Below are 17,797 nucleotides of genomic sequence, written 5' to 3'. Positions count from 1 at the left end.
CCCTGTCCACCACTCCACGCGTCTATCGTCCTCCACCTATCACCAAGACTGGTGCCCTCCTTCGATAGGATTGACACCGCTAGATCTCTACCTTGTGAGTGTCGCATATCTCAAGCGGAGGTGTCATTTTGTGACAGTGATAGGACGGTGCAGATAAATGGCGCGGGACGCGAGAGGAGAACACATGGGTATTGCTGGGGTGCTTCAGGCAAGCTCGAGGTTATCGTGTAAATGGTGTTGGGAGGTTAGCAGGTGGAGCTTAACAACATAGTAGATAAGTATCTCCATCACGTTCGCAACCTCTACAAGCGGCGGGGTACACAGAGGACTCAAACATGATGTTCAATGAGGAGACATTATCGTGCTCTGGTCTGGTATATGTGTACAAGGATGATACATATGTATCAAGCTATACCTACGATAATATGGTTGGTATTATAACATATCAAATCTAATACATAATAGATTTACAATGATATCAACACAAAGTATCTTGTTAATCTAACATGATCCTATATGCTAGAGCACGGGTTAAGGATCGACCCGTAAGGGCTCAGTTCAAGTACAAGGGATCAACGTCCATGATCTTTCTCGATAGATTTTGTTGAGCCTTCTTTTTCTTAATGAAAAGTTATAATAACAATCATTTCTCAACCGGTTGAGTTTTCTAATTGTCAATGAAAATCACGACGGGAGGTCAAAGCCATATTCCTATGAAGCCCAACTACTTTGTTATTGGGCTCATTTAACAACTATATGCACTAGATGCGACCCATGAACTATGGAAGAAGAAAGAACCAACTAAGGAACCACCGCATAATTATCTCACCACCGACCATCTGCCTTCTTCCCTCACTGCGCTAACCTCTCGCCGAATCCCCCGTAGTGAGTGGTCGCCCAGCAAAGCCTGACCACTACTGTGGGTGGCAGGATATCGCTTGGCCAAGCAGGTAGACCTCTCGTACTTCATTATAGAAAAGATATTGTGTTTTCCATTTTGTGCGTGTGCGGTAGCCAACCGTATAGTTTTATGCAAGCTTGCTTGAGTCAGTGGGGGATTAAGTGGTGGTTTTGGGAGAATTTATGGCTAATCTAGACCCCTAGTAAGAGCATGATTTCAGTGTGCGGAGTTTGTTAGAGTTATAGGTGTGGGTTTGGATCTTATGTAGAGTTCATCAGATTTTTAGATGTGGGTTTGGATTGTAGCAGCTTTCTGATATTGCTACATACTCAATAGACTACATGGTAGAAAAATGCTATGATAAATAGCACAATGCCAGTTTTTGGGCTGTCGTATGGTCAATTTTTTTTTCTATATAGTTATAATCACAAAGAACCTTTCAGTTACCTGAAAGACCAAAATGCCCCTAGCCATTTCTATCGAACGTAAACCCTAGACAGTATCTTTCTTTTCTCCATCTCCCTCTCTCCCGTACGCGGCAGGGCAGCCGGCCGGCGAGCTCCCCTCCGCGCTCTTCTCCCTTGCGGCGGTCCCGAACGGGATTCTCCTACTCTCTCCTCCCGCCGCCTGCGCTGATCTCCCGCGAGCAGGAGCGCGGTCGCTCCTCACCGGTGAGCATCCACATCCTCTTTTCTCATCTCTCTATCCACGCACTATTTTCTGTTCTGGAATCTGCATCATGAACCCTAGATAGGTTATCTTCCGGATCTGGCATAATTTGGCTTAATAATAACCTCAAGGGAGACCAATAACAGTTTTTTTTTGTTCCCCATAAAATTGGGGGTTTAACTGAACCCCCATATACCACAATAGATCCGCATCTTCTGAGTTACCGCTTGATGATTTAGCCTTGCTGTGTGGATGGTTTTTACTATATGCTGGTACAGGTTATCTGCAAAACCAACAGATTTTTTTGGTAGAGAGTCAAGAGAACTAATATTGTTTTCAGTAATTTTTCTTGATTCAGCAAGGTGTTCTATGAAGCAAATTAGGGACATAGTTTTCTGGTAATATTCATTTGATCATTTTTATGCATACCAAGTTAGGGATAAATGTCAGCCTGATTTGCGCTAAGTCTGAAGCCTATGTGATTAATCCATATCGAGTTCGAATGTTTGTCCATTTTTTTTAATTTGATGTTGCAGTTGCAGGGGAAGCAGGTTGTGCAGGAGTCCAGGAACTCAAAGATGAACAAGGGCAAGATTTTCAAGCTAGCAAAAGGATTCAGGGGAAGGGCAAAAAACTGCATAAGGATTGCTAGGGAGAGGGTGGAAAAGGCATTGCAATATTCATACAGGGATCGGCGCAACAAGAAGAGAGACATGCGGTCTCTTTGGATTGAGCGCATCAATGCTGGTACACGACTCCATGGGGTATGTAACTGCCTATCCCAGATACATTTGAGGTCTCACGTCACAAGGAAATCATTTTTTTTTTTCATTTTCATGTTAAAATGATTTATAACAAACGATCAGCATCAGCCTTGTATCCTTGTGTATAGTCAAAATAATACACCAAAGTTATAATTCTTGGGTATAAAACTCAGGCACCATGGCCCCTATGCTATTTTTAATATTTTGTTTTAATTGACAACCCAGGTGAACTACGGTAATTTCATGCATGGACTGATGAAGGAGAACATCCAACTCAACAGGAAGGTACTTTCAGAGCTGTCAATGCACGAGCCATACAGCTTCAAGGCTCTTGTTGACGTCTCTCGCACTGCATTCCCTGGAAACAGGCCTGTTAAGGAGGGACTAGCAAGTATTCTTTAAGAAAAAAAATCCCCAATAAGTTGTTTTACCTGTTACAATCATGTCAGAATGTAGCTGGTATTGTTGCCTGAAGCCTAACCTTACAGAAATTGCACTTGTCATACTATGTAATTCTGTTTGGTAAGCTGTGGAACAGAAACATCTAGTTACATGTGTTCTTCTTACCCGTTTCTTTTTAGGAGAATGTGGTCTGTTTACCTTGGATAAATATAACAGAGTTGATTATAAACCGTGCTGGTAGCCTGGTACTTTATGCAAACTTAGGTGGCAACCTGGTGGCCACTTATTTTCAAGCACATGGAGAACTGATATGCTCTTTTAGTTGCTCTTCATACTTACCTTCAGCTGAAGTCAAGTAACCTTAACATTTCAAATTTGGTGAGTGGTTGCGTCATATAATCATTTCTATAGAAGAACATATGCTCCATGACAACCACTGCACGCATGTTCTTAATTAAATGCCTGCATACTCGGTCTTTCCTGTTGCAGGTAGCATTTCCTAGTACAGCTACCCCGCTCTGTAAAATCTTTTTCTTCAATCAACTGTTCTGTTAAATTGTTATGTCTTTCTCAATCTGATAGTTATGGCTTGTAGTCTTGTCACCCATGGTAAATTGGTTATATCCCAGCATTCTACGGAAGAGCCGAGCTGAGGGTAAGGTCAGCCCCATTTTTTTGCTTATCATAAGCATACGTGAAACGGCTTATTAATGATTACACAGTTATTTGTGATAATTTTTATACATGTGTTTTTAGCGATCTAAATAGCAAAGACCGGTAAATAAACCGTGATGGGAAGAACTTCAAAATCAACTTTAAATTTAAGTTTTAAGATTTGAATTTTGGCTTATAAGTATAAAGATAAGTGAAAAAAACAAGTGCAAACTTCTTGAACCCAATCGATGCGTTTTGTAATCTTTGCTTTTTAGATGGAATGCTTGTTCTGGAAGATTTATTTAAACATCTTAGCAAGTTATCCCAATTCTGTATATTAAAACTTTTACTAACTTAAACTTAGGTGTCACAAACCACGTTGTATTACCGTTGCTCTCTGCGTCATCTGGGGAACTCATGAGATTAATCCTCTGTTAGGTAGGACGGTGACAATCTAAAAAAGGATTGAAAGAGATCTCTTCCGGGCAATAGGCAAACCATCGTTTTCTCTCTGCCGTGCTTGATCCTTCCTTGGATGGTTACTGTACGCGTACGTAGGCCTTTGAGCTAGAGACGAGAAATTCAGTCGCTCACAGCCTGTCCAGAGCTTGCTCAACAAATCGCATTGAGTTGGCAGTCGATTTCAGCAGATGGAAAGGAGGAAAAAAGGAGCATAGATCGGCACGATACCTGATAGAGACAAGTAGCAGTGCTCAGCAAACAGTGAGATAAAACTGTTATGTTAAAGGTTGCTGTTAATATATGTTGCATTACATCACAGGCGTTTCAGGTTGCTGTTAATATGTTTCATATGTTGCATTTGCATCTTCAGTTCAGGTGAATCCGTTAAACAAATCAAAAATTACAAATGAGAAACACTCTGTTAAATTTGCTAATAGTACCAGTAATAAAAAAATACACTTGTACCATCTACGTGATCTAAAATACGGCTAATTATCGGATCCTTTAAAACTAAATTAAAATAGAGAGACCAAAATTTCTATAGTCTACGGTTAGCAATCTGTTGAATGTTGGAACATGTTGGTTAATAAATCCTGCAACGAAGAAATTGTTTAAGCAACTCCTAGTACGTGATATCCAAAGCCTCCTGCTGCAAAGTCAGAGGTAGAACATGGATGTGATAGCGTTGTCAGCTGAAACCCTTTCTTTATTCTGTTTCTCAATTCATTCTTGTGTCTGCTGGATGGCCTATTTCTATATCATCGTATCAGCTGGAATCCATTGATTAATAGCAATGCATAGGCAAACGAGACGTGAATGAGCTATCGACTAGCCTTCCACTAAGCTCCCTAGGTTAGTTATAACGATGATGCTTACTACTCGTTAGTTAAGACGAAGTCATTGACGTAGGGGATCCATTGACCAAGCTGTGCTAAGTTCACCACTGTTTTTCCTTTTTCTTTATGGGCCCTGTAGAAATGTTCATCTCTCGCGTACCAGCATGATATTTATTTCGATGCACGTATATATTTGTTTTGTGTCCATGAGCTGGCTAATCATAGAAATGTTAGTTGAATATCTGATCAGAAAAAATAGCCAAATAGGCAAATCATTAGATGCTAACAACTCATATCCGTAATCAATATACAAAATTTCCTCGTTCCATATCGTTGTTTTCGTCGCCTCGGCAACTCTCAGTATTATCAAGTACCGGGAAGAGGTTTATTCTCATTTAACCCAATCACCATTGTCCATATTTTTTCCCGGCACAAGCGAACAATCCATTGTTGGTAGCACTTGTCAGCTAGCAGATGAGAAATTTCCCGGTAGAACAATAGAAGTACGTGAAAATTGTAGACGAAAATAACTCATTTTTGAAAGCTGCAGCTATACAACTCATTTTCGCTTCCACTTACCATCCAAAATTTAAATTTTTATCTTTATATTTATAGTTGATTTTGTGATTATTTACCAAAATTTATTTTTCAGTCTTGATTTTTAGATTACAATATATATATATATATAGTTTTTATAAATTATTTTTTATTTATAAATATACTGTTTGTCAATTTCCTTTGCAGTCTTTTGTTCAGTGCTCGCGTCACTCACTGGCCACTAGCAGCGGTCAGCAGCGGCAGTTCAAGGGCAGGAATTCCACCGGAAAGATTTTGTTCACCACCGCGAGGAGCTGGAGGCCTGGAGCAAGGCAGGAATGTTTCGACGAGGCAATCAATGGGGTTGCCTGCCCCGGCGATCCGATGCGATATCATCTCGCACTGGACGGCTCTTCCCCGGGGCGCACATGCTCTCGCGCGCGGTCCGTGATGGTGCGTAACTGCGTATACTTCCAGGTGCGGTGCGGCACTGGCCCGCCCGCGCTCCCGGTCTCATCACTCCTCTCGCTGAAGCCCACGTTAGGCCGCGCCCACCCCGACGCCCGACACGCCCGCGCCCGTTCCGCGCGGCCACACCACGCGCGGCCGGACGAGACGCGAACGCGCGGACGTTTTGGAGCGGTCGTGCATGGGTTGCCCACGAGGAGGAGATTCCGGCGTCGCGCTCGCGCGCCGGCCAGATCACACACGATCACCCGTTGGATTTGCGCTTGCGCGAGGCGATGGCGCGCGGGTGGTTACGGGTCAATTCCGCGCGCGCCCCGGCCCGGGCTCGGAGCCTGTCTCGCTTTTTCGTCACGTCTCATCGTCCCACCACCAAAATACGACGGTTCACCGTTCGTTCGGCTCGCCATGTGAAGGCCTCGTGTGCGCGTTTATTACTACTAGCTTCCGCGGTTTTTTTGTATAAAGGTGAGGAGTGCGAGCTGACGGCCCCGCCGCTTTAACGTTGTACTCGATCGTAGCGGAGTTGTATTTTCTCCGGGTTGGCTGGCTTCGGCTTGCTTGCTTGCTCCCGATATATTGCTGTGTTTGTCTCCTTCTTTCTCTCTGCGGCGCGGCCCCGGCTTGGACTCGCTTGTCCGCGACACGAGGCTAGAGAGAGAGGGTGAGGGTGGTGGTGGTGGTGGTGGCTGCAAGGTTTGCAAACCGCGTTGCATTAGGTCGCGCTCGGTTGGACTGTTCTGTGAGCTACTTCTCCTATATCTAATCCTCCTCCCGAATCGTCAACCGAGTTTGGTGGTGAGGTAGCTGCAGCCAGGGAGCGGCGCATTGCGTGCGAGGGAGGGAGGGGTGGGAGTGATGAGGGCGGGAGGAGGAGGCAGCGGGACTACGCCGGTGCGGCCGCGATGGGGGTCTGGTGTGACGACGCCGCGGTCGCTGAGCACGGGCTCGTCGCCGCGCGGGTCGGACCGGAGCTCCGACGACGGGGAGGAGCTGGTCGAGGTGACGCTCGACCTGCAGGAGGACGACACCATTGTGCTGAGGAGCGTCGAGCCGGCGGCGGGGGCGGTTGCGGCGGTGGCGTCGACGGGAGCGTCGCCGTCGTCGGTGGTGGCGCCGCCGCCGCCGGGCGGGGTGGCATCGAGGTCGAGGTCGCCGGCGATGCGGCGGACGTCGTCGCACCGGCTGCTGCAGTTCTCGCAGGAGCTCAAGGCCGAGGCCTTTGCCCGCGCGCGCCAGTTCTCGCAGGACCTCACCAAGCGCTTCACGCGCACCCAGAGCCGCCAGAATCTCGCTGAGCCCTCCGCCGCCCAGTCGGGCATCGAGTCCGCCCTCGCGGCCCGCGCCGAGCGCCGTCAGCGCGCGCAGCTCGACCGCACTAAGTCCGGCGCGCAGCGGGCGATCCGCGGCCTCCGCTTCATCAGCGGCCCCAACAAGGCCAGCAACGCGTGGATCGAAGTCCAGGCCAACTTCGACCGCCTCGCCCGCGACGGCTACCTCTCCCGCGACGATTTCCCGCAATGCATAGGTCAATCTCTTTCTCAATCGTCCCCTTTCCCCTTCCCAAACACTTCAGTCTCATTAGTTTCCCTAACCGCATTTGAGATGTAGGGATGACGGAGTCGTCGGAGTTCGCCATGGAGCTGTTCGACACCTTGAGCCGTCGGCGGCAGATGCAGGTAGACAAGATCAACAAAGAGGAACTGCGCGAGATCTGGCAGCAGATCACCGACAACAGCTTCGACTCGCGCCTCCAGATCTTCTTCGATATGTAACTAACGTGCCGTACCAATTTGTGAACGGATCATTGATTTGTTCAGTTAAATGTGACTCCATTTTGGTATACGATTTATTCAGGGTGGATAAGAACGCAGATGGTCATATCACGGAGGCCGAGGTGAAAGAGGTAAATAGTCCGTAGCTGCTCGCTTGCTTTTTCCCACTGTATTACTCTTTGTTTTCCTTCATTTTGCTTTGATATTTTGGTTGTGTTATTCGGAGTATTTGGATGATTGTGCTGTCCATTTCCCCGGTTCTGTAGGTATGTACTTGTTTTTTGTTGTCTGCAAGTTTGTGTTCCTGGATTTACGCATAAGAATTTTGGAATGCGTAGCTTGGAAAACCATTGCTGACTAATGGAGGCCACCTTGGCCGAACTGGCCGGAAAGCATCCGCACTGGCTGTCTGCACACATTATTATTTTTTATATATTGAAATAGCTTTTCTAGAATCTAGAACATGGGAGGGGTGTGTTGTAAATTTACTGTCGATGGAGATGGAACTCCGAAGACTAATACAGTAATTGGTGAGGGCATTTCTGTCATGCTGACTATAATTATTATAATCTGTTCAAATGATGCGTGGAAAGGGGCAACTTTTGGATTAGAGCTTAATTTATTCGTTTCGCTGAGGTCACTGTGTAAAGGGCCGAGCCAGGTTGTTTGTTTATCTTTTCTTGCTCGATATGTGAGAATGGTTTGCGATCAATTAATTAATAGTGGGGTTGGCCTTTTTTTCGTCCAGATTATTATGTTAAGTGCTTCTGCTAATAAGCTGTCAAGGCTCAAGGAGCAAGCAGAAGAATATGCGGCCTTAATCATGGAAGAACTTGATCCCGAACAGCTTGGCTACATTGAGGTAAACTAGCATGTTCCTTCTGTTATTTGTGTCCCGAACAGCTTGGCTACATAGACATTGCTGCACAATTATTGGTTCCATGGTTCGCTGTGACAACCCATGGCTATCACTGATGTTTCTTCTTTTCTTTTCCAATTTAACTATACATCTAGTGATGTAATTGGTTGGTTTAGGACGAACCTTTAAACAGATAAAGGTGTTTCTATTTGTAAAAGAGCTAGAGACTGTGAGTGTAGTGCATTTGAGTTTTTACTATATATATTCCAGTATATTCATAAACTTGACCCTGTAGGGCTGCATTGACTAGTTTGTCTAACACCTTGATATGCTAGCTTCTCACCCTCATCTTTTCGCTTTTGCTTATGCTTATAACCCAAAATTTAAATTTTCAACCTTAAATTTGGAGTTGATTTTGGAGTTTTTATCATAGTTTATTTTCTAGCTTTTGCTTTTAGATCGCTAAGAGCACATATCTAAAAGTTTTATTCACGAATTATTTTTCGTTTGCAAGTATGCCATTTGGCTTTTTCAATGGAAAAGCTAAAAGATGAGCCATAAAAATTGTTGGCATGATAAAATAATAAATCTAACCAATTTAGGGACTGTACATACATTAAGAATTAATGGTAAGAATATTAAGGAAGGTTAATAAGCCAAATCCTTATCTATCTTTCTACTTTTCACCCCCTGAGCACTCTACAATCTACTTAACATGCGAAAAAACTGTGTCAACTAGCGATAACCATAGGACATAATGCATCTGGGATACAGGTTCTGAGCTGTATTTCTTCGGATGTGTTGCTCTTCATGTAATTATGCTCCATCTGAAGCTCTATAAAGCCCTGGTTCCTTCAGGGTTAACGGAACCACCCTTGGACCTCCGACCGCGACCTGGCGGAGGCGGGGTTACCGCACGGTAACCGCGGAAACCGCAGATGCTGCCGCAAATTCGAATTTGAAAATTTTGAATTCAAAATCCATGGTTATCGTGGCTTTTTAAGTCAAAATCGCATGGTTTGCAGTCAAAACTGCACAATTTTAACCGAAAACCGCGAGGAGCATGATCTGAAGGTAGAAAATTGAAAAACTGTAAAATTGTAAGAAAAATAGTAGATAGCTATAATGCTGACATTTAGGACATGTTGTTGGGAAAAAAGGAAAATTTCTGCATAACCTTTACTAAATTCGTGACATTGCAACAAATATATATACATGACAAATGATAAGTCATAATTATTGCACAAAACAAGTGATATTCCAATCACATTTCACACAATAAATAGTAAGAACCATAAATAAACTAGTGTCCATAGACCATAGAATAAATAGAGTGTCCATGATATAGTCCATAGTACAATACGAAGCAATTGTTCAAATATAGTAGTGTCCATTATACAATACCAAATATTATCCATAATATGATGTCCAATTTTTTTACAGCATGTGCATAATATGATGGGCCTTGCAATGAACAGGTGTAATTTTCCATTTTTTGTTGGCATTTTTCACTAACCATTTTTACATAGTCGGGAAATACAATTTTTCATCTATTTCTCACACAAAACTACACTATAAATCAACCTCTACCACATATATTTCTTTCACTAATTTTCCACAAATTTTATGAATTCTCCCAAAATTTGTTGGATCCTACTGCGGTCGTGCCGTTACTGTCCCCCGGCGGAGGTCGCGGTTACCGCGGTTTCGCGAACCCTGGGTTCCTTGTAATGGAGCCATATGTACTGGTTCATTATGGGGATGCCCTTTTTAGCTACATCAACACAGTAAATGCATAAAATTAGCACTTGCTGTAATTTTCAAATTTATACTGACACATGTCAATTTACTGCAACCAAAACAATCCAGTAAAAATTGTTTATGAACTATTGTAAAATCCATCAAGAACTTTAACACTAGCTACGGAAATCAGCATAAGAAATCGACTGGTCCAACCCTCAAAATAAAGTATCCTAGAGATCAAGCTAATGGGTTAATATGGAGTGATGGGCAAGATCGCTCCTTTTCTAAGGCTAGCATTGCACATTTCACTTTCTTCAAATGAAATCTCTTACATTTCACGTTTAATTGTATGCCACTTCTTTTGATAAAAATACTATGACTCAATAAGAAAGTTAATCATTATCTAAAAAAACAAGAAAGTTAGTAACCGTGGAGAACATAATCCTAACAAGGAAGGTATAGTTTACCATCCCTTTACCACATCTTGAAGTATTTGAAAATTCGCCATACCAAGTTAGATGTCGTTATCTAAAAACTACAAGCTAGAGGTCATAGCAGGAGATCTGCTTTGAAATGTATTCATCAATTGATGGTCATTGCATGTTATCTCAGAATCAAAGTCTTTCCACCTGAAGTTGCTTCTTTTTTTAGATAAAGGAAGCTTGTATTGATCTCAGATAATTACATCAAGGTGATTACCTGAAGTCGCTTCTATGATCGCTTACACTTTTCTGGCATATTTTACAACTCAAATACAAAAGGTTTCATGCATAATACCATTCTTTTAAGCAGTTGTGCTGATATACCAGGGTAACGATTGCTGTTGACTGTTTTCATAAGGTGTCAATTGTTGCTTATGTTTCTAGTATAGAAATATAATGTCTTTAACACCAAATACTACAGCATGCAATCATTCTTTGAAATTCAGTAGTTGCAATTCATGAGTTCTATTTCATTTTATTTTAGTATGCACTGTGTCTTGTTAGACTTCTGTGGTTTTGTGGAGACCATCAGAGACAGGTGTTGCATGTACAGGAGTCAGGAGGATATTCAAACTGGTGTCCCTCTTTTTAAGGATGAAATAATTGCAACCATGTTCAACAAGATTTTAGCATGCATGGTGCATTCATGTGGAATCATATGTGCCACAGTGCCACCAGATGCAATTAAAATCTTTTGGGGGGACCTTGTGCATTTTGGTTGGCCATTTGACTTTGGGGCCTTGGATTGATGTGTACCGTTTGCCTGCCTTGTATTTTCTGAGTGTGAGAAGTATAATTAATGTTCTCTCATGTTGGTTGTGTCTTTGGCCTTCAGTTGAATTTTCATTAATTCCAATAGGGCTATCTAATTATGTGATGATATTAGGGTATTGTACAAAAAAGTAGTAAGATTAAATTTCACACAACTACATATAGTTTGTTCAAACTATTACAAAACTACATATTTAAGATGATGCATCGCAAATCTACATATTTAGTACCAATTTATCACATTACTACATATTTAAGATGAAGCATCCTGGTACTACAGATTTAGTAGTAAAGTTATCACAAAACTACACGTCTAGCGCTAATTTAATCACAACTCCAATATAGCTGTAGTGCCAGGGATTTAAACTCTAAAATATGTAGTTTCGTTATGACTTTTTTTTGTTAAACCTGTAATTTTTCGATACCCTGCCTTAAATATGTAATTCCGCGATAAATTTGGTGCTAAATCTGTAGTTTTGTGATTGTTTGATCAAATATTTGTAGTTTTCTGAAATTTACTATGTGTTCTTCTGTGTTATTGAAAACAAAACAACCGCAAGCTATAAAAACGACTCTCATATTCACCATAATCTAAGAAGGCTGCTCATAATTCTAATCTTTTCGTTTCAACAATTAGTCAATGGTTTTGGTAGCATTCTAAATGCTCCTAATTCTTTTTAGTCCATGGATCGTTAAAGAACCCACTTGTCAGCAAACATCTTTGAAAAACCTCTGTTCTCTAGGCATATTCTTTTTTCAGTTTGACATTCTTACAGCCTACAGAGACTGCTGGATACATGTATGTGATGCCTTTTCTTTGGCTATAATTTACGTGATGCCTTAAAACACTACTTGTTAACATGGCAGCTCTGGCAATTGGAGACTTTGCTATTACAGAAGGATACCTATGTGAACTATAGCCAAGCATTGAGCTACACAAGCCAGGCGCTAAGTCAGAACCTTGCTCTTAGGAAAAGGAGCCCAATCCGGAAAATAAGCACCAAATTAAGCTACTATCTTGAGGACAATTGGAAACGCCTGTGGGTACTTGCACTGTGGATTGGGATTATGGCTGGGTTGTTCATTTGGAAATTCATACAATACCGCAACCGATATGTCTTTAATGTGATGGGCTACTGCGTAACAACGGCAAAGGGGGCTGCTGAGACTCTTAAGCTGAATATGGCTATGATCCTCCTGCCAGTATGCCGCAACACAATCACTTGGTTGAGGAATACGAGGGCTGCACGGGCATTGCCGTTCGATGACAACATCAATTTCCACAAGGTTAGCAACTAGACTATCCTTGTTCCTTTCTTGTCCTTCAAAACTTGGAGGAAACACAGAGCAGCTTTAACATTTATCAGTAGATTTGGTTGGAAAAATTATTACAGAACATTTCCAACATATTTACTTTATTTTTGTACAGCATTTACTTTGTTTACTTAAGTACATGGTAATTTGCATGTTTGTAGTTGTGGGGTTGATGTGTCATTTATGTTCAGCACTATGAAGGGGACAATACAATTTTTATTGATGGGTTGCTCATCCATACTCATTAATGTTCCTACTTCCTATCAGGACAGAAATAGTTTGGGCCATGGTCTACTGGACTCGCTCCTCATTTACATCATGGTTGAGGCATGTTAAAAGACGGGTTATGATTTATGAATAACCACAAAACATGGCCAAACAAGGATTTTTTATTTTGTTCAATATCACTCACTGGTTTGGTTTATCCTAGATGGAATTAATCCTTTTAATAGTTTGTCATTAATTTTCCATAGCCAGTATCGAGCCTAAACATGCTAGTGATTGTGTTCATCTTTGGAGTTCACCATTTACATTAAAGAACATGATTTTCTTGATTGAGTCATAGCCATGCAAATTCATGCCTGACGGGTGACAATATGCCTGTACGTGATATACTTCTGAATCACCAGTTTACACCCCAAAAAATAGGAACATTGTTGCATGGACTATATTAAGTCTGCACCTAACTAACTTAAAGGATGCACAAGAGAATTTGAAACCATTTGCTCAGTACTAGGCAGAGGGTGCACAAGCCATTGATTCGCCCATATCAATCAGCAGATAGTAATAGCTGGCCAATGTCACTTCAAGACAGTTCATGCCAAATATCTCTTCGTGTGGGATATAGCAGCCTGTGAAGTAGCATAAGGATGAGGTTCAGTTTAGTCTCATTTTCACTAGAATGCATAAGATGCATGTAATTTACTAAGCACAAAACAAACAATAATTATAATGTGGTTTTTAGTGGTACTGATAAGGGCCTTCGTCTATTATCATCCTTACACAAATAAACACAATCAGATACGTACAATAGCAAGGCCAATTTGGACATTTGTGTGACATGTTGGCAATGCCCAGAGTAAGAATAAGACTAAGAGTGAATGTTTTGCTTATTGTAATGGCAGACAATTGCAGCAGCAATCGTGGTTGGTGTTATCCTTCATGGAGGGCTCCACCTTGTATGTGATTTTCCAAGGCTGATAAATTCATCGGAGGAGAAATATGCTCCACTGGGAAAGTATTTTGGTGAAGTTAAGCCAACATATTTGACTCTGGTCAAAGGAGTGGAGGGCATAACTGGGGTAATCATGCTTGTGTGCATGATTATTGCTTTTACTCTTGCAACCAGGTGGTTCCGCCGTAGCCTGGTGAAGCTTCCAAAGCCATTTGACAAATTAACTGGTTTCAACGCTTTCTGGTATTCTCATCATCTGTTCATCATTGTGTACATATCACTCGTAATTCATGGAGAGTTCCTATACCTTATCCGCAAATGGTACAAAAGGACGGTGAGATAATTATTTATCCTTTCCCCTTTTCTATGAACCATAACAATTTTGTAAGCATCTAGTATAATTTTTTTTTGTTTCCTACAGACATGGATGTATCTTGCTGTGCCTGTTGGTTTGTATGTAGGGGAGAGGACACTGAGGTTTTTCAGGTCTGGCAGTTATTCTGTCCGTCTGTTGAAGGTGGTACACTTGCATCTCAAAATTGTATTACATACTGATTTTGTGTATGGTCTTCTGATGCACTATTTTAATTGCAGGTGGCCATATATCCTGGTAATGTTTTGACACTGCAGATGTCTAAGCCTCCCACATTCCGTTACAAGAGCGGGCAATATATGTTTGTTCAATGTCCAGCTGTTTCACCCTTTGAATGGTATATGATCTTATTTCGTAATATGCTTCACCTGAAGTTTCTATTTTTAAGATGGCAAATGTCATGGTTATTAACATTTTATTTGTAGAGTAGTAGACCCATTATAACTGATGGGATGTTTAATGCTTCTTTTCCCCTTTCAGGCATCCCTTCTCAATAACTTCGGCACCTGGGGATGACTATCTCAGCATTCATGTTCGGCAACTTGGTGACTGGACACGGGAGCTCAAGAGGGTGTTCTCAGCTGCTTGTGAGCCACCAGTCGGTGGGAAAAGTGGTCTCCTTAGAGCAGATGAGACTACCAAGAAAGCGTACGTTTATGCTCTATATTACCAATAACTATATGCTAGTGCAATTGGGGGTCTCATAATATCACTTTGGAATGCAGCTTACCGAAACTGTTGATTGATGGTCCATATGGTTCTCCTGCTCAAGACTACAGCAAGTATGATGTTTTGCTGCTTGTTGGATTAGGAATTGGTGCTACACCATTTATCAGCATATTGAAAGATCTTATTAACAGTATCATAAAAATGGAGGAAGAAGAAGTAAGCGATCCTTATCATATTTTCAGTTGCATCTTTCTGATGCCTAAACTACAACAGTCATTTATCTGTGATCTATGTATACATTATATATATTCTGTGATGACCATCAGAGACAGGACAGACTGATTAAGTTCATCTTTGTTTGCAGGAAGCTTCAGGTGATCTCTACCCACCAATTGGACGTAATAAAGCACATGTTGATCTTGACACCCTTATGAGGATAACCTCGAAACCAAAGAGGGTTTTTAAGACGACAAATGCTTACTTTTATTGGGTGACACGTGAACAAGGCTCTTTTGATTGGTTTAAAGGAGTCATGAATGAGATCGCTGAACTAGATCAAAGGGTAAGTGGGTAACTTATGTGAGCTAAGCCATTTTATTTCAGGTAACGTAATGTTATAAATTTTTTGTTACATCCTTTTATACCAGAATATTATTGAGATGCACAACTACCTCACAAGTGTCTATGAGGAAGGGGATGCTCGGTCAGCACTTATTACTATGCTGCAAGCTCTAAACCATGCCAAGAACGGTGTTGATATAGTATCTGGAACTAAAGTAAGTTATATCTCACCACTTTGCCTCATGCTGTGGTCTTGTAATTTGCAACATGGATATTTGAACTTAACTATTCTATTACTGGTTTTGCAGGTCCGGACACATTTTGCGAGGCCAAATTTTAAGAAGGTCCTTTCTAAGATTGCCTCCAAACATCCTTATGCCAAAATAGGTAAGTCATCATATTGCGATATAATTAAATAAGATGTCCCTTTTTAATTGTTTAGCTGTGACATACACATCAGGATTTGAATTTTCTCGGTGAAAAAAAAAAACTGGGACTTGCATGTGCATATGACTGCAACATTTGTAGATGTGATTTGTTTAAGTACTTGAAACTTGTTTAAGTACTTGAAACTTAAGTCTGTCATTTTAGTAATTTAGTATTAGCAAGGCATCAAGCAAAATGAGGGGCTTCCAAGCTTCAAGTACTCTTGTGATTAATTTTTGTATCATTTCTATTATCTTATCACTGTAAAGAAGGTAATTGTGATTGTTGTGTATAGGAGTATTCTACTGTGGGGCTCCAGTTCTGGCACAGGAATTAGGCGATCTTTGCCATGACTTCAATGACAGATGTACATCAAAATTTGAGTTTCACAAGGAGCATTTCTAAAATCAGGTAAATGCCAAATAGGGAAATAATAGAAGATTGTGCTACTTGTATGACACATTTTGTTTTACACGATGCCTTGTTCACAATGGAATTAAGATAGCAAGGGAGAGAAGCATACAGGTGTTATCACACCACACCTTCCTGGCCACTGCCAGTTATCACTGTACACTTCTTGCTTGAGATGCTAAGAGGATACAATAAGAGTGCCAAGATAAGAGTTTGCGGATCATCTGATACAATACAAGACATTGATCTTGGGATTCAGAAAAGCACCCAAGTGCATCAGCGAGGGGATTGCCCTCTATAACATGTTGATCTGGATATGGTTTCAACTAAAGCTGGGTGTTGTAGGACATAGAAGGCTACCATGAGCACAAGGCTAATTAATTGTATATTGCGTGCAGCTGAGTGGTCAGGCTACAGGATTTGCTCTAACTTTGTAATTATATACAGAGACGGAAAAACAAACAGATATAGTGCGATTTTTGTAAGTAGTGTAGGATGTTAGTGATTGGGTCCAGATTGGTGGCTCGGATTACATTCAAGCTTGTTTTTTGTTGTGCGGGAGTGTACAACGTGCATTGTTTTAGGGATGGTGTTACACATACGAATGATGTAATTCTTGTAGCGAAGCCCTTCTTGTTACTTTGAACTTCTGTCTCTGCATGACTGCATGTTGGCCTGTGGGTTGTTGAAAGGATGAAGATGCGGCAAAGATTTTTTTTTTTTGGTGCGAAATTTGCAAGATGAATGCTCCTCTCTTCTCCGAAGCTCTAGCATTTGTACCATTTAACCCTTTTAAGCAGAACTCGAGCCAACTAAACATGTCATGAGGAGAGTAGTTCATTCAAAAAGGGAATCCCATCCTTCGAAAAATATCGTACCGACCACGTCGATCTGAGGGTGATTGTTGGGTTTTTTTATAAAAAACCAAACAACATACATACAAATAAAAAATAATTTATAAATAAAACTTTTATATACATATTCGTAGCTATCTAAAGCTAATGGAAGAAAATAAACTTCAGCGAAAAATTTTAAAATCTACTTTAAATTTAAGACTAAAAATCTAAATTTTAATCTATAAGCATAAGCGAATGAGCTTTTTACCGTCGTCGAAAAGTAAGGCGCTATAATTTTATTGTATAAAAATTTTGGTATCTTAAAGTATTAAATTTTTACGCTGAAAAATATGATACATTTAAGTTATTTTTTTAAGATGTTAAAAAAGTTCAGAGCGAAAAGATCGTGGGTGTCCTATAGGTGAAACGAAAGACACAGTTACCAGCATTGTCGGATGGGTTCTCCACTTGTGGTAGGCTCAACCCCTTTTAAAGCAAACTTTTCACATACGTGACAATTCAAACATTCGCTCCATGTTACGTATTTTTTATTTCCTACACAAGGAATACATTTGTTCTTAATGTCAGAGAGAGTTTATTCTCATTAATCATAACAAGGAGGTGCACTGTACACCTAACAACTAAAAACTACTAGTAATATGGTACCCACCAGTACTAAGATTGTTACAAATCATAAATGGCACTCTCAAGTT

General features: G+C 41.1%; 2 protein-coding genes across 4 annotated transcripts; both read left to right on the top strand.

Moving 5' to 3' along the window:
• Positions 1–1,362: 1,362 nt before the first annotated feature.
• On the top strand, positions 1,363–2,965 carry LOC102716039 (50S ribosomal protein L20-like). Of its 2 annotated transcripts, none has more exons than XM_006654621.3 (3): positions 1,363–1,572; positions 2,113–2,334; positions 2,560–2,965. In XM_006654621.3, the coding sequence occupies exons 2-3, from the start codon at positions 2,149–2,151 to the stop codon at positions 2,734–2,736; spliced, it is 363 nt and encodes a 120-aa protein (XP_006654684.1). In that variant the 5' UTR covers positions 1,363–1,572; positions 2,113–2,148; the 3' UTR covers positions 2,737–2,965. The 2 variants fall into 2 exon arrangements, with proteins under 2 accessions (XP_006654684.1, XP_006654683.1); XM_006654620.3 differs by having other exon boundaries at positions 2,107–2,334.
• Positions 2,966–6,270: 3,305 nt separating this feature from the next.
• Positions 6,271–16,894, top strand: LOC102715581 (respiratory burst oxidase homolog protein A-like). 2 transcript variants are annotated; one of them, XM_040523968.1, is made up of 15 exons: positions 6,271–7,218; positions 7,302–7,461; positions 7,548–7,596; positions 8,214–8,327; positions 12,188–12,607; positions 13,759–14,142; positions 14,230–14,325; positions 14,403–14,518; positions 14,662–14,829; positions 14,907–15,066; positions 15,215–15,412; positions 15,498–15,626; positions 15,720–15,798; positions 16,133–16,248; positions 16,339–16,894. In XM_040523968.1, the coding sequence occupies exons 1-14, from the start codon at positions 6,549–6,551 to the stop codon at positions 16,240–16,242; spliced, it is 2,853 nt and encodes a 950-aa protein (XP_040379902.1). In that variant the 5' UTR covers positions 6,271–6,548; the 3' UTR covers positions 16,243–16,248; positions 16,339–16,894. The 2 variants fall into 2 exon arrangements, with proteins under 2 accessions (XP_040379902.1, XP_040379901.1); XM_040523967.1 differs by having other exon boundaries at positions 6,272–7,218; positions 16,133–16,894.
• Positions 16,895–17,797: the final 903 nt, after the last annotated feature.

Source organism: Oryza brachyantha, chromosome 5, assembly GCF_000231095.2.
Source record: "Oryza brachyantha chromosome 5, ObraRS2, whole genome shotgun sequence".
Taxonomy (NCBI): domain Eukaryota; kingdom Viridiplantae; phylum Streptophyta; class Magnoliopsida; order Poales; family Poaceae; genus Oryza; species Oryza brachyantha.
The sequence above is the reverse complement of the archived record's forward strand: the minus strand, read 5'-3'. Positions and strand labels throughout refer to the sequence as shown.